This window comes from Tachysurus fulvidraco, chromosome 7 (assembly GCF_022655615.1).
Source record: "Tachysurus fulvidraco isolate hzauxx_2018 chromosome 7, HZAU_PFXX_2.0, whole genome shotgun sequence".
NCBI classification, from domain to species: domain Eukaryota; kingdom Metazoa; phylum Chordata; class Actinopteri; order Siluriformes; family Bagridae; genus Tachysurus; species Tachysurus fulvidraco.
This window is the reverse complement of record NC_062524.1, coordinates 28,762,724-28,777,865: the sequence shown is the minus strand read 5'-3', so window position 1 is coordinate 28,777,865 and position 15,142 is coordinate 28,762,724. Positions and strand designations below refer to the sequence as shown.

General features: G+C 36.3%; 1 protein-coding gene and 1 pseudogene across 2 annotated transcripts; both read right to left on the bottom strand.

The window, feature by feature from the left end:
* Positions 1 to 1,070: 1,070 nt before the first annotated feature.
* Positions 1,071 to 4,563, bottom strand: LOC125145128 (annotated as a pseudogene).
* A 458-nt stretch (positions 4,564 to 5,021) lies between these two features.
* On the bottom strand, positions 5,022 to 13,363 carry LOC113637994 (macrophage mannose receptor 1-like). 2 transcript variants are annotated; one of them, XM_047815915.1, is made up of 10 exons: positions 13,296 to 13,363; positions 12,541 to 12,612; positions 11,705 to 12,091; positions 11,256 to 11,594; positions 10,793 to 10,881; positions 7,401 to 7,443; positions 7,209 to 7,265; positions 6,973 to 7,103; positions 6,726 to 6,824; positions 5,022 to 5,624 (listed from the first exon to the last, which is right to left on the bottom strand). In XM_047815915.1, the coding sequence occupies exons 2-7, from the start codon at positions 12,575 to 12,577 to the stop codon at positions 7,258 to 7,260; spliced, it is 903 nt and encodes a 300-aa protein (XP_047671871.1). In that variant the 5' UTR covers positions 12,578 to 12,612; positions 13,296 to 13,363; the 3' UTR covers positions 5,022 to 5,624; positions 6,726 to 6,824; positions 6,973 to 7,103; positions 7,209 to 7,257. The 2 variants fall into 2 exon arrangements, with proteins under 2 accessions (XP_047671871.1, XP_047671870.1); XM_047815914.1 differs by lacking the exons at positions 5,022 to 5,624; positions 6,726 to 6,824; positions 6,973 to 7,103; positions 7,209 to 7,265; positions 7,401 to 7,443 and adding an exon at positions 10,004 to 10,615.
* Positions 13,364 to 15,142: the final 1,779 nt, after the last annotated feature.

Here is a 15,142-nt window from a genome sequence, read left to right as displayed (position 1 = left end):
TAAAAACATAGCATTAATAAATAAGACCATCGTCTGATGGGTAGTCATCTCCGATTGTAGGCTACTTGTAGTAGATGACTATTAGGCCTATTGGTTGCCAAAACCTAGATTATACATACATTATTCATAATGTATGCTCTCTTGCATCTTCTCTAGCATATTTATTTATGTTAAAATGTTTTCTTTTGAGCTCTACTAAAAATGGCAAACAGGCCTATTTATTCTATCCATTAGAGTACCATTTCCCTCCTTCCAAAACCTGTCACTGTGAGAAAGTAAATGCTTCACCTATGTGTGCCAAATCTAGTATATGAAGCCTATGTATTGTTTCATGTTCCTTCTTGTCCAGGTTTCTAAGCACAAAGACAGGTCTGAGCAGTATGCAAAATATACCATGAATGTCTATGGATCAGGTGTGTCCGGTCATAAAAATTCTACCCACATAAAAAAGTACTAAAGTAGTTTATAGTTAAAGTAGTAAATACCCATACTATAGTAAATTGTAGTATATATACTACAATTTACTATAGTAGTATATATTATTTAAAACTTTGTTAATGAATGCTACAGCATACTGTAGAGTAATAACTACACTCTAAAAACAGATGTGTTAAAACAACACAGTGTTATTTTGGGAACACACTAAATGCATCTCTGTGTTATTATTGGAACACCACATATTGTGTTTCTTGGGTTGTCACTGATTACTTTTAACACAAAATGACACATAATGTGAAATTAATTAATCATTCCAAAACATTCCTTACAACTGAGCATAGCCATTTTTTTTTAACTCATGATGCATATAACATCATCATTGTTCATAGCAACCATTATATTTAAAGTTGAAAAATTTAATTGTACTGTTCAACTGTATATCCACAAGTATGTGTATTGAAAAGTATGGTGAGAGCCAACACCCAACTGAACCATTGATAAAAGATGAAACAATAGGCTACTTATCGTTTACAACCTGTGGACTAAATTCAGTACAATAGATATTAATTGGTCCCCACATGTCCCAGGTAAAGGGGACCACACTTATGGTGCCAACAAATGACAACAATAAATAGAGTGAATGAAAAATCAGTTTTATTCTGTACATAATCGGTACAATAAATTAGCAAGAACAACTTTAAATGGAACTTAATACATCAAAAAAAAACGTGTGTGTTTGTAGGGATGGGGTCATGAACAAAGTAAAAACAAGTTGGAACATAAAACATCTTGTTAACCCATCTTGTTTTCTATCACTGATGTAGTGCTTCAGGGTGTTTGCATGGTGTCTTGACACTGCATTTAAGACACATGTTTTTTTTAAAACCACATGCAGTGTGTGACCATGATTGGCACACTGTGCACTGTGACCATGAACGCCACTTCTTTGAAGCATTCTTCTTCCTGTCATCGAAATGGACGTGGCAGACACAGCACAGATTGCCTCCATCTATCAAATAAAAAACAAATATTTTTAAGTCAAGCCAGTTAGTTGACATTATACTCATGAGCATAATTAAAGTAACATTTCAAAGGGAGTTTATTCATTTGTAACCATTGCCAAATTAAAATGTGGGTATTGCATATACCCATCTTGCTGACGCTCAATCATAAGATAAAAGTAGGTCAACAAAGAAAAATTTCTGTGGCCCATTTCAGAAAGCGGCATTAGTGTAACCCTGAAACAAGGAAAACTCTGGGTTTCCAATTGAGGAATTTATGTAAATCAAACCTGATTCAGAAGTGTAACTCAATTTTCTTCAGCTCTACTTCACATTGATGCAGGTTTATGATTTATTACTAACTGTAATGCCATAACTCATACAGTCGTAGGCCGTAGTCCTAAATGAAAGAATCGGGGTCTGATTTGTCACAATGTGTCACTGTGTACTGGATTGTTTCCGTTTTAAAATGTTGTGGTCTATGGTTCTGTTCCAATATCTGTTCTTGTTAAAGTAGTGTAATCTGTTGAAACTACCTGTTTTTATCTATGTTGCTGCCTCCAAACCAGGTCTACTTGGCCTGGGCTACTTTGAGGAAGAGCTTATTATTCTCAATGGGACGTAAAAATCACCACAATTTGAAAAGATACCTTCGTCTGCAGTCATCACGATGGCTACTGTAGTGGTTGTTTCTGAAGACTGTTTTTCCAGCTCTGTACCTAAAGAACATAAAACACAACACAATAACTTTCTTCATATAAATTCTAAATCTAAATTACAAATTCATAATGCAATTTGTCAGCATTTATACTGTCAATAGTTAATAAGTAAATTGTAGATTAAAAATACATACAGTGTTTGCATCTAAATCTCAGCCAATTCAAAGTGTAAAATTATCAGAATACTAACCATATAAAAGATGCTAAATGTCACCTGAATAAATATTGTATCTATAAATTGTAATTTTTAAACAAGTGAGCTTTTCTCTTTGTGTCCAATGTCAATGGCAGACTTAAAAGAAATACCATTTTCACACATGGCCTCTAAAATGTCTTCTGCTGACTGCGTCTGGACAACATCTGCTGTGTCTGTTGATTTGAAGATATTAAACTATCACACACAGATTTCATCTTTTGACTTCATTTCATTATTTCAATAATGTGTATGGTGGTCAAATGTGCAGTGTAATGACCAAAATTACATATCTAGTAAACGATGCTCTCTAAGTTTAATGTTTTTATTTTATCTTTAAATTAATATATAACAACTCAGCGTACCTTCTGCGCCCATGGCCTCTGACATTCCTTCTGCTGTGTCAGTGGTGTCGCATTGTGCTGCATCTGATTGATATGTTTAGGAAAAAAAAACACTTAGTAGCATAAGCATAACAAATAATTGGTCTTCCTGCATTACAGGAGGAAAAAAAAATCACACAGCAGTATTAATGAAGGAATATAATTCACGGGAATTTTATACACAGAATTCAACCGTTGCAAAGGGCCTTCACAATCACTAGTCAAATTCAACTAAACAGCTATAGGATATTCTGGAGAGATGCCTTTTTAGAAAATGTGTTGCACTATAATGAGGAAACTCCAACTGAGAAATCGTGTCACATGACTCACATCCCTTACAAACTGTCATAGTTTCAGGTTATAGATTCTGTATGTGTCTGTTTCAATTGAATTACATTTATTTTTTATAGCACCAATTCATAACAAAATACTTCACAGAAAAAGTTGTCATTGGGGCAGTACCTTTTCAAGAGTACACTTTTGTACCTAAAAGGTATACACTGGTACCGGTGTACCACTGTTTAACACCGCTGGGTTAACATTGACCCAATACCGGGTTGTTTTAACCCAACTACTGGATTATTATACCCCATGGTTGCATAACAACCCAACATTGGGTCATTTTTCAACCCAGCATGTGCTCTGTACAATATATACCAATTATGGGTCAAAAAGAACCCGGCCATTTTTAGAGTGCAGCACTATACATAGACTCACATGTAGGCCTGTATTATTCTTTAGTTAACATATTTTCCCCACTTTACATAAAGCCAAATCATCTGCCGAAACACAAGTGGAGAAACACAACCACTGTTAATCTCACTTACTGATTTCAAATGAAATCTCCTCAGCAGCTTGCAAAATGGCCTCCAACTGATTCCTTCCATAAAAGGGATGGCTTTTTGAAAGTAAGGCTGTTGGGAAGTCCAGCAACTTTAATTGTCATTCCCTGATTCACCAGGGATTGGTAGGGGAGCCTTCCAGTACCTCCGGCCTCCTCTGAAAGACAGGGCAAACACATGCATGTACATGTTACACATTGTAACACAGTTGGACAATTGTGACTCTCCCATCCTGTTGATAGCCAGTGTACAGGCAGTAAACAGTCATTTTGGTAAGGTGTCATAATCGTATGGTTGATGGACACAAATAAGTTGGATTCATGGATTCATGAAGGTATATTAGGTTGTCAAGACTTAAAAAGTGTTTGGACATATGCTTACTATATTTTTGGTTAAACAGATCTTGCATTTTTCTCAGCAGCACATTGACCTCAACTCTGGCACTCGATGTTGCGGCTGAGGAGCTGGCTACAGATGTAACAACAGACAACAATTAATTTTATAAAACTGTATTATGTATATTTGCACTATTACAAACCTGAGTCGATTTCTGTGAATATATGGATATTTCATATAACCAATATTACCTTTGAAATGCAGTGCAAAGTTGTTCACTGTGTCTGTTGAGTCCAGGAAATCTGCAGCTCCTTTGCTGCTCAGCTTATACACCTCTAAGCTGGACTTTTGTCGATCAAAAGATAAAACAGCTGTTTCCACACCCAAATCCTCAAGCTTGGACACCTTTACAATACTTACATAAAGACAACCACAAAAATAGTAAATAATTGTATACATTTATTTTTCACAGTAACATTAGCTCAGTGTAGTATATATGCTTTAGCTATGATTTGTACTAAGGTAATTTACTTGTCTTCAACCCTGCTCCTGCAGGGCCCACTATCCTGCAAAGTTTAGTTCCAACCCAGCGTCAACACACCTGCTTATAATTTACAAGTGATCCTGAAGCCCTTGATTAGTGTAATGTGTCTATCTGTGTTTTCCCCTTGTTTCTGTCTGCCGTCTCCCCCTGATATTAATTGTTTTGCTCCGCCCACTCATTGCTCACCATGGACACTAATCACATTCCATCTCTTCCCCAGGTGTCTTGTCTTTGTCTCTAATCGTCTCTGCTTTGTTATTGGCTCCTGTCCACTATATCTACTCTGTCTGTTCACTTCCCTGGGGTTGGTCGTTGTAGGTGTTTGGTTCATGTTGTTCTCTGTTCCTGTTCCGTGTCCTGATCTGTTTTGCCTGCCTGTATGTTTGTTTCTTGTTTTTGTCCAGTAAAGTCCTATCTGCATTTGGATCCTCTCTTGCCTTTTGTTTCACCGTGTCACATCGTGACAATTAGCTTGTTCAGGTCTTTTTGATTGGGGTTGGAGCTAAACTCTGCAGGACAGTGGCTCTGCTCTAGATTGCTCTGTTCTTATTGATTTTCTGCGGAAGATTACCGGAAGTTTGGGCCACAAAAGCAATCTGTTTATGTTGTTGCCTCTGAAACCATCTATACATTAGCTGTGCTTACATAGAGTCCAATATCCAACTAATATTTGACTCATGGCCATATTTGACTACTAATGTTTCAATTGACCACCTTGATCTAAACAGACTAGCCCAACCAGTAGGAATTTAGTTTGAGAAGGTTGTATGTGCCTTTGACAGTCTCTTCAATGTGAGAATATTTGATGCTGATAGCCTTGTAAACAAAAATCAGATGGAATATTTTTTGGGGATGAATTAATTTGAAATGATGAAAAAAAATCTACAGATAAATAATCTAGTTGTCTATCACATGTTCTGCTCACATCACAATTGCTGTTGATCACCCTTGTATCTAATACTATAATACCACTAATTCCTAGCAAATGACACTTATTTTCAAACCTCTAACTTCAGCTTCTTCAGGTGCATTTTAATTTGGTGATCCCTCATCTCAGGGCTAAGGTCCTGTACCTGGCCATGTGCCCTCAGTGCTGCTGCTTCTTGACAGTATTTGTCTTTGTCCTCTTTCCCTAATGTGGACCACCTCCCCATATCTTTCATTGTGCCTGAGAAGAAAAAAAAAGATGCACAGAAAAAATTGAGTCAGCCTCTCTTTTTTAAAGTAAATTCAGGGCATTCTCACATTATACTTAACCAGACCGAACCGTGCCAAAGTACAATTTCCCCCCTCCCCAGCTTTAAGATCCACACTTTATGATCCATACCCGAGTAAGATGCAATTGTTTTGAAGAAAACTGTAAGATATGCACAACGGAGTTCATCGTAATAATGAGTTTATAGCTTATTAGGTGTCTTTGAAATCATGCTCGCTTTGCAGATTGTTTGGCATATGACTTTAAATAACCACGAGAGAGATTTAAAAGCATATTAGGAGCAGTCTGCTTCCCAAATGAGGTTTTATTTAACAAAATTTCGGAGGCACACATTCAGATAATCAACCAATAAGTGCAAGAGGAAGCAGGTATATACTGTATAGCCGTCTCTCACCTCTATCCTGCGACTTTCACAACATCCCTACACCACCCCATTACCTCACTCTTGGCTTTTTGTTTTCCCAGAAAAAAAAAAGGGGGATACTCTGGGTTCGGGCCAAATTCTAAGCTCGGAGACCTCTCCGGACAGCACACAAATATGCATAAAATGAATATATACAAATTACTTTCTTTTGATTTCATGTATGTGAAAACTTGTGAATCACTCACAAGCTGATTTAATGTCATTAGGAAATCGGTCCAGGCAGCACGCATAATGTCAAACAAAACTGCTGTGCGGATGCAGTGACACATGGTTGTACGTATTTGTGCCGCGTATATCAGAGTGTTTTACAGGGACAGGAACCATACCCAACACCACCTCTGCAAAGCATACCAGGGAAAGCTTATGGGTACCGCACCCTGGTACAGTACGAAGCGATCACACTAGCAAAATGAACCGTACTTTGGAGTCAAACGTATGTGGGTAGGGTTAGCATAATGTGAGTACACATACTGGTTCACTTGTGTTGTGAAACTCTTTTCTCTGTAACAAGATGTGAAGTAGATGACCTGATGATTCATTCAATACACACAACAACCTTGAAAATCTGATGTACAGCAACAAATCATTTAGTATAACAATTAAAAGTATATGTTAATGTTGTCCTTCACCATTGTTTTTAAGGACAGCTCTCGGATGTGAGCTTTGGCCTTTGATGGTCGGGGCTCAGATGAAGCATTTAATGACCTTTTGTAATTACCGATCCAGTTCTGAAAGAGAAAAATGAAAAATAACGAAAGAGTATTACACCACTTAAAATGAATGTTAACGAAACACTTAATTTACACCAACGGTACAGCAGAATGATATATTTATTTGACATGTTTATTGTTAGTGTGGCAATAAAGTAAACCTTACTTCTATGACACTGGTGTCCAATCCAGTAGCTGAAGCTGCTCTTATTATTATGGGTGAGCCAACACGTGTCATTCCTTCCTTAAAAAAGGATTTCAGGGTTTCCCTTTGCTCCTCATTAATGTATGTTCTCTCTTGTTGAATAACAAAGAAAGAAAAGGCTAGGTAGTTATAGTAGACAGTGTTGAAGGTAAGTGTGGATTTTGCAGATCGTAACCATCATTCTCAGACACACTCACCTAATGCTTCTAGATTAGGAATTGTAAGACTTTCCTCTCTGGGCCATCTTCAAACACCTGAAACATAAACAGAGAGAAACTTGCACTAGACAGATTTGTGGATGGGCCGTCTCTCTAAACAGCTCGGCCCAAAACCTAATTTTGGATTGTTCAACATAGACATAGAGCATGTAAGTAATAAAACAAACTTACCAAAGAAGTTCTTGTACTTCTGGAAACCCGTTGGAAACTGATGCTGTAAAACAAGACCAAAACATTAGGTAAAGATGAATTAATGTTACAAAGGCAGACAAATACACTGTAAAAAAATTCTGTAAAAAAACAGGTACCGTATAATATAAAATAATTTTCCGTGATTTCTGTTTACAGGCGTTTTATCCGTATTTTTAATAATGCATTGAATTGTGGGTGCAATAACCGCTAAGGAGACAGCAAGGCGGCCATTACACGAGGTCATCGTGCAAGCGTTTGCCTTAAAGTTCCTACTTTTCTCACACTTCTGTGATTGCAGCTTTTTACTTTTGCCTTTTAATCAGCTTTTAATCTTTCACTTTTGCCTTTCTATCACCATCTCTGTTTGAAACCTAATATTACAACTTTCTTGCAGAGTTATTTTCTAAACATGGATGATAAGTAATGTAATAACAAGTCATATGGATATTTTCCACCAAATTTATCACATTAAATCTCCAGTTTGTGTTTATTTTAGATTCATTTAAAGTCACCATTATGGTGATTACTGTTTCCGTTAGTTAGGCATTTGTCTCTTGACCTTCACTGAACTAACTCTCCTCTTTTAGCAATTGCAACAATATTTTATTATGACTATAGAGGAAAAACTATCATGTCATCTAAGATTGATTGTTTATATGTTATGCTGCCTATTATTTAAACATGAAATGATAAAAGAACAATAAAGAGATAAAGCATATAAAAGTGATGCTCTATGCAAATGACACTGTATTGAATAAGACTGCTGTAATGTGCTAGTTTTGTTTTTTTTAGCTTTTTTTTAACACTTTGGCTACAAATCTCAACAATGGTGACAGTAAATGGTAAGAAAGTTGCACAATTTTGTAATGTCACAATGCATGATGGGACTTGTGAATGAGTTTTCTACAATCCTGGTACCCAGCATGCATTGCGGCATGAAGCTTTGTTGTTGATTGTCACCATTGTTGTGTTTCAAGGCGGATTGAAGTGTCCCTAAAGGTCACGGAGAATGTACTGAATGTACTGTTTTTAATTAAAGGAAATGTCCGTAAACAAAACAGAGAAAGTTCTGGTCATTTTCTGCCAGGACATTTTCCCTTTTTTACAGAGTTTTTTTACAGTGTACATAAACAGACAGATGCCTTTGGGTTTTATTTTCCAAGTTCCAAGCGATAAAAAGCAGATAAACAATATAAGGAATCAGCCTTATTGTCTTACAGTGTGGAAAACGTCATTTTTACAGGCTAACTTTGTGTTTTAATATTAAACTAAATTTCCTCATCGGCTTCAGACATGTAAAACATGGTAATTAGTAACGTTAATGGTGGGGGGAAAAAAGCAGGTGACGGTGGGCTGGTGCTCGGTGCCCAGACTGGCAAAGCTGGTCAAGCTGGTTTTCCAGCCTGAACAGCTAAGTCCAGCTTGACCAACCTAAATAGTATCTCATGTCACAAAACTTTAATATATAACGTTTAAAAACACCATTTCAACACGGTTCTTATTTCATACCAGGCCACAGGCACGTACAACATGCTAATAAAGTCAATACTCACGTATGTAAAGGGATAATGACGTAATATATAACTTTAACAAAAACCATTTCAACACTGTTATCTCATGATGCTCACGTATGTAACGTAAAGATAGGCTAATAACGTAATATATAACGTTTACAAACACCATTTCAACACGGTTCTTATTTCATACCAGGCCACAGGCACGTACAACATGCTAATAACGTAATAGCCTATATAACGTTTACAAACACCATTTCAACACGGTTATCTCATGTCAACACTAATGCCGCCTTAAAACACGTTTTCTCCTGTATCCTGTATTTTTCTCATATCAACCGTCCTGTAAACACGTCAACCTTCACATCTGTTCTCTGCTTTTGGTGCTTATAGACAACAGCAATTACTACACCTTTGTTTTGTATCAACGCTCTCAGTCTGTCTCAGTAAAGAGTTTTCCTGTTCAGCCACCGTCTCTGTCTGGTTCATATGATACTGTTTTCCCTGATATCAGCTCAGAATTAGTGGCAGTGTAAATCAGAGTTTTTCTCTAAATCCAAGTAAAAAAATAAATTCTACCATCAGAGTTTGATTAATGTGTAAAACCAGATTTCATGCTTCAGTCTACAAATATAACAACAAAGAGCTCTGTTTTCATAGGAAAAGCAGTTTTACATAAAACCACACACACACACACACACACACACACACACACACACACACACACACACACACACACACACACACACACACACACACACACACAAACACACACACCTGCTTCCCAAACAGATGAACAAGTAGGAGGATCTTCATGATCTATAATGTTTGGATCTGTAGCTCCTTCACTTCAGCACGTCTGTTTGTGTTAATGATTCTTGATGACATGAGGGCAGTGATGATGTATAATGATGATGATGATGATATGATGATGATGATGAAGATGATGTGTTTTAAGAATCAATATAAATCTCATGGAATTAATAATAACAGACCATAATAAATGTTAATCTATGATTGTTGCAAAAACAAAACATTCTATTTTTAAATTTTTTATTGATAATATTAATGTATAACCCTATAGCCCATAAGTACAGAAATTAGAATAAAAAACAACAAAATATGTAAATAAATCTAAATAGAAGAATAAAAGGTCAGTAATAGTGTCAAGGTCATTATATCTGACTGTTCTAAGTACACCCAGTGTATTTACAGGTTCTGTTACATTCTCTCTCTTCTATATAGGATTTATTCTTTACTACGACACACTGATGTGTTAAACCCAGTATATGAACAGACCCTCTTTGACTTTCTCCTTATCACTGTGTCCAGTGGCAGCTTGCAGCAAAAGCTGAACATATTAAATAATAATTATTTGACAAAACATTAAAACTAATGTTAAATTTGTCAAAGTGGTTGTGTTACAAACAGAGCAATAAAATGAGATGTTTGTTCTTCTACTTCTAATTAATCTTGTCCTCTACCGCCCCCTACTGATTAAAGCTTAAATATTGAAAGTTAAATACATTTCAGTCGGTTTACAATCTGCTGGACTTGAAGGTGAACATTTAGATGTTACAGATCATCTTTTTTCTTCTTGAAGATGTTTCCATCTGGCTGCATCCTCCAGGTCACTGTGGTGTTCTCCAACATGCCATGTTCTTTCAGTTTCTGCTTCAACTGATTATCAGAATCAGGGTTTAATCATTAGTATGAAAAAGAAAAGAAATTTGTGTCACCCAGAAAAGATGAATTAATAAAAGGAGTGAATGACAGAAATTTGAACAGATGAGCAGTGATAACATTGATGTTAAAACACAAACTTTCTCCAAATTTCAAAGACGTCCTGAGACTCACCTGCTCTAAAATGGACGACTGAACAGCAGGCTCAAACACACTGCCATCAGACTTCACCTGCAGTCTCACTATCTGATTCGTCAGGTAAACTGTGGAATATACAAACACACACACACATACACACACACACACACACACACACACACACACACACACACACACACACACACACACACACACACAGAGAGAGAGAGTAGTTGAATTTCCTTTCCTAAAAGTCTAATTTGAACATCCTCCACATTCTTCTCCTTGTACTGTCAGTTACTCCTGAATTAAATAAATAATACATTTTACATTTTTTTATCGGATAAGCGGTAGAAAATGAGTGTGAGAGAGGGTACATTTATTTATTTATTTTTGTTATTAATTAAAATAAGTGTATTAAATTAAATAATTATTTGAGTATTTAATTTGCCATCAACTGTATATTAATAGCAAAAATCAGGAAAAACACAAGACTCACTGGAATGACAGAAAAAACAGTACACGTAGTTGCAGGGTGTATCATAGAACACTCCGTTATTAACCACTGCACAGTTCTCATTGCTATAACGATTATCAGGTTCTCCAGAAGCCCATGGTAGGTTTGAAGTGATGGTTCCGTCTGACCACTTCCATGTGTCTCTGTAGAGCCCGATCCAGGAATCACCCTGGATGTTCCTCACCTGCCCTAACATGTTTTGGTCTGAACTGTTTAGAGCACTGGCCAAATCTGTGTGATGTTCTCTACAGTAAGCCTGAGCTTGAGGCCAGGACAGAGATGTAGTGATGCCAATAAACCGGGCGGCACCACTGAAATTAGCTGTGGGAAAAAGGAAAGAAGGTCATGTCTCAGTCATCTGTCTGTACAGGAAACATGACACCAAAATACAACCCAAAATGTGAAAAACCAGTATCATGATATTCACTCACCATTATAGCAGATGAAGGGTTTTAGTCCTGTACATTGTGTATCAAACCATGCATTACCACCACCTATGATACCACATGCTTCTTTTCCACCGAGATTATTAGGCTGTCCAGAGGACCAGATGGTATAATTGACATTCTTCAGTGGGAGGTCGTTTAAGGACCAGCGCCAGCTATTGACATCACTGTATAATCCGACCCAGGCATATGTTGCCAGATTTTTGTTTGCTGTTTCATTCTTCAATCTTAGCCAATCAGTATCACTTATGACTGTTGCCAGATCGTCGTATATCACCCTGCAGTAATTCTGTGCAACAGGCCATGTCACCTTTGTCATTATCAGGTCATATTTGTGAAGGACGGTTTGCAGGATAGCAACTGGGACCAGTCCTGTTGGTGATATTTTATTTTTTCAACACAAAGTTGAAAAAAACTTTAACTACAGACTATTTGACTATTCATAAAACAATTCGATATAATAAAATAAAATAAATAAATAAAAATATTTATTTATTAAATGATAATAATGACAGGTATATACTTAACTCTTTGATATATGATTATATTGACTTGTTTAATTCTCATTAAATTCTTCAAATAAAAAATTGGAAACTCCACACGTTTGTAAAATTATAATAAGATTTAAATATATAATATTTATACATCTAATATTAATTTGTGTAATAATAATTATTATCAGGGTTTGAAATTAACACTGGGTAAAAATCAGCTGTAGCATGCTGTCAAATCACTAGTCAATTTGTCGGAAAACGGTCATTTCAAACCCTGATAATAATTTCATAAATTATGCCATTAGTCGTTTATAAAAATAATCTCACCAGTGAAAAGCAGGAGAAGAAAAAGATTCAGCTTCATGATGGACAGCTAGCTGATGGAAATAAAATCTCAATCTTAAATAAATAAATAAATATAAATATGTAAGTATCAAATACCAAGTGATTTATTTGTGCACCTTTGTAAATGATTATCTAATCAAGTTTACATCATCATCAGGTGTCAGGTTAGGGCCAAAAGCAGTGAGGGATCACAGCACACATCAACCACTGCACACATTCACACCACACACCAAGTCACATCTCAAACACCTGAATCATGTCTCTGGACACTGAAGCACTAATATTTAATCTGTAAAGCACTTGGACTTGGTCTAGTGTTTATTGTCCATTGTCTGATCCATGCAATGTTAATGTTTATTCCATGTTTGTTTAGTCTGTGCTCATGTTCCATAGACCTGGTGTTTATTCACTTGTTTCAGTCTAAATAACATTTACAATACTGCCTGTTAATAAACATATGTTCATGTAATATGTAATAATGTTTATCATCACATCCATTAAGACACTGTACAGACATCACACAATGAAAATTTGGTACCAAATGAAATTCAGTAATATTTCCTATATCAACATATTATATTTATTTACTTAACTTTCTACAATAGTTCTTCATTAATTAATCAATGTTAATAAATATGCTACATCTTGCTTACTTATACTTATACTTAATTAAACTCAATGTGCTACATAAATGTTATGTTTCTGTGAATTCTAACAATAAGAACATTAAATCATACCTGTAATATAAAAATCTGAAGGCTGCTGTTTCTTCTGTAGCTCTGTTTTAGATCTTCACTGCTTGTACACAACTCTCTAAAACCTTAGGGAGATACTTCATCTGTTATCTTAACCCTGGAAAGATTCTGACGTGATACATTCTGATGTGATACAATCTGATTTCCATCTTACTTTAACATTCACACAGACTCCAGAGTCCTTATTTCAACATAACCAAATTCTGCCAAGATTCTCCTCAGATTTCATCACAGAAAGTAAATGAAGGAGTTCATCAGGTTACTTTTGTGTTGAATAGCCATGTGCCAATAATCAGATCCAACATGCAGCATGTACAATATGATTATGGCTGCTTTATAAAATCATCACTGTCTCTTTTGGTAACTAGGAGGCAGCATTTTAGGGCAGTGAGATAAATCAAACCCACTGGGAAACCAGGTGGGAATGTAGAGGCATCGTAATGATTTAAAAATGATGGGTCTACAAAGGAGCTCCATAGTATTGTAATCAAAAAGGAAGACCTGATGTGTTACAGAAGGTGGTCAGATCAGGATTCTTGCACCTTTCCTTATTAGGAGAAGTGCACTATGACTATTTTAATGTATTTTCTTAGCAAATAAAGAGTAGGACTGCTCCCCAGTGTCAGTTTAATGTGAAAAACAAGTCTACAACTATAAAATAAGGAGCACTGCTTTCCATAGGAAGAACAGCATTCAGTGTCAAAAATCTAAATGTCACAAAAAGAGGCTCTTGTTACAGAGTTGTGGAAAATTGTTCAAATTAAACACTAGATTAAATTGAAATATAAGTGAAAAACTGTATACAGTATATCTCCACATTTTCAGTAGTCAGAGTGCCAGAGCTGGGATTTGGAGTCATTACCCCTGTTGCTCTACTGTAACCTACTGTAAATGTTGGCATCAAGCAAGAGTCACTATCAGCCCTATTGAAACCACTAACCTTACTATTGAAAAGTCACTTAGATTTGAAACACAACAAAATAACATTCTGCATTTTTGTCTCCTGTCCTAGATTTCAAAGCCCTTGCCATGGTGCAGCGAAGGGATTATGATACCAGCCAAATATCAGGAACTCACACAGGCTGGACTGAAACCAGTTTGATGACATCTTTTTCTCCAATCCTGGACTCACCCACCTTGTCCTCAATGAGAACAAATCCCCCCATGGATGGTTATTAGGGATGAGCGAGTACTGCATTATCTGTATCTGTTAACCATATGAATTATCTGTATCTGTATCTGTACTCGGTGTGGTTGGGGCCTATATTACTATATTACAGAACAAGTTTTGCAACAATGAAAACAAAACAATGCAGTGCAATTAGGAAGTAAAATGTAATAAACAACAGAACTTTCTTTTTTAACTTTTAATTTTTTTATGATCAGTGTGATTTTTTTTTTTGGTTCTTTTTTATTTTTTTTTCCACGCCAGGTGTGTGTGTGTGTGTATGTGTGTGTGTGTGTGTGAGTGAGTGTGTGTAGCTTAATAATTAATTTGTAATATTTATAACACTAGCTTACTACCTTTATGCTTTTATGAAATACAGAAAAAACGTGTCGGACACTCAGTGTCTGGTTACTGGTTAGAGACAGCTGGAGGATTAAAAAAGAAAAAAATCTCCGACAGGCAGAGATGCAATGCGAGTCGCATTCTACCAAGCAAGCACCACGTCTGAATGAACCCACGTTTACCAGAACTCTACTGGTTAGTATGTATTATTAACGTTACAACCCAAAGTAAAAAGCTGAAGAAACCCTAAATGTTAACGGAAAAGCCCCGCGAACCCGAGTGACTGAGGGAAAGACAGAGAGCTGTTGTGTGTGTGACT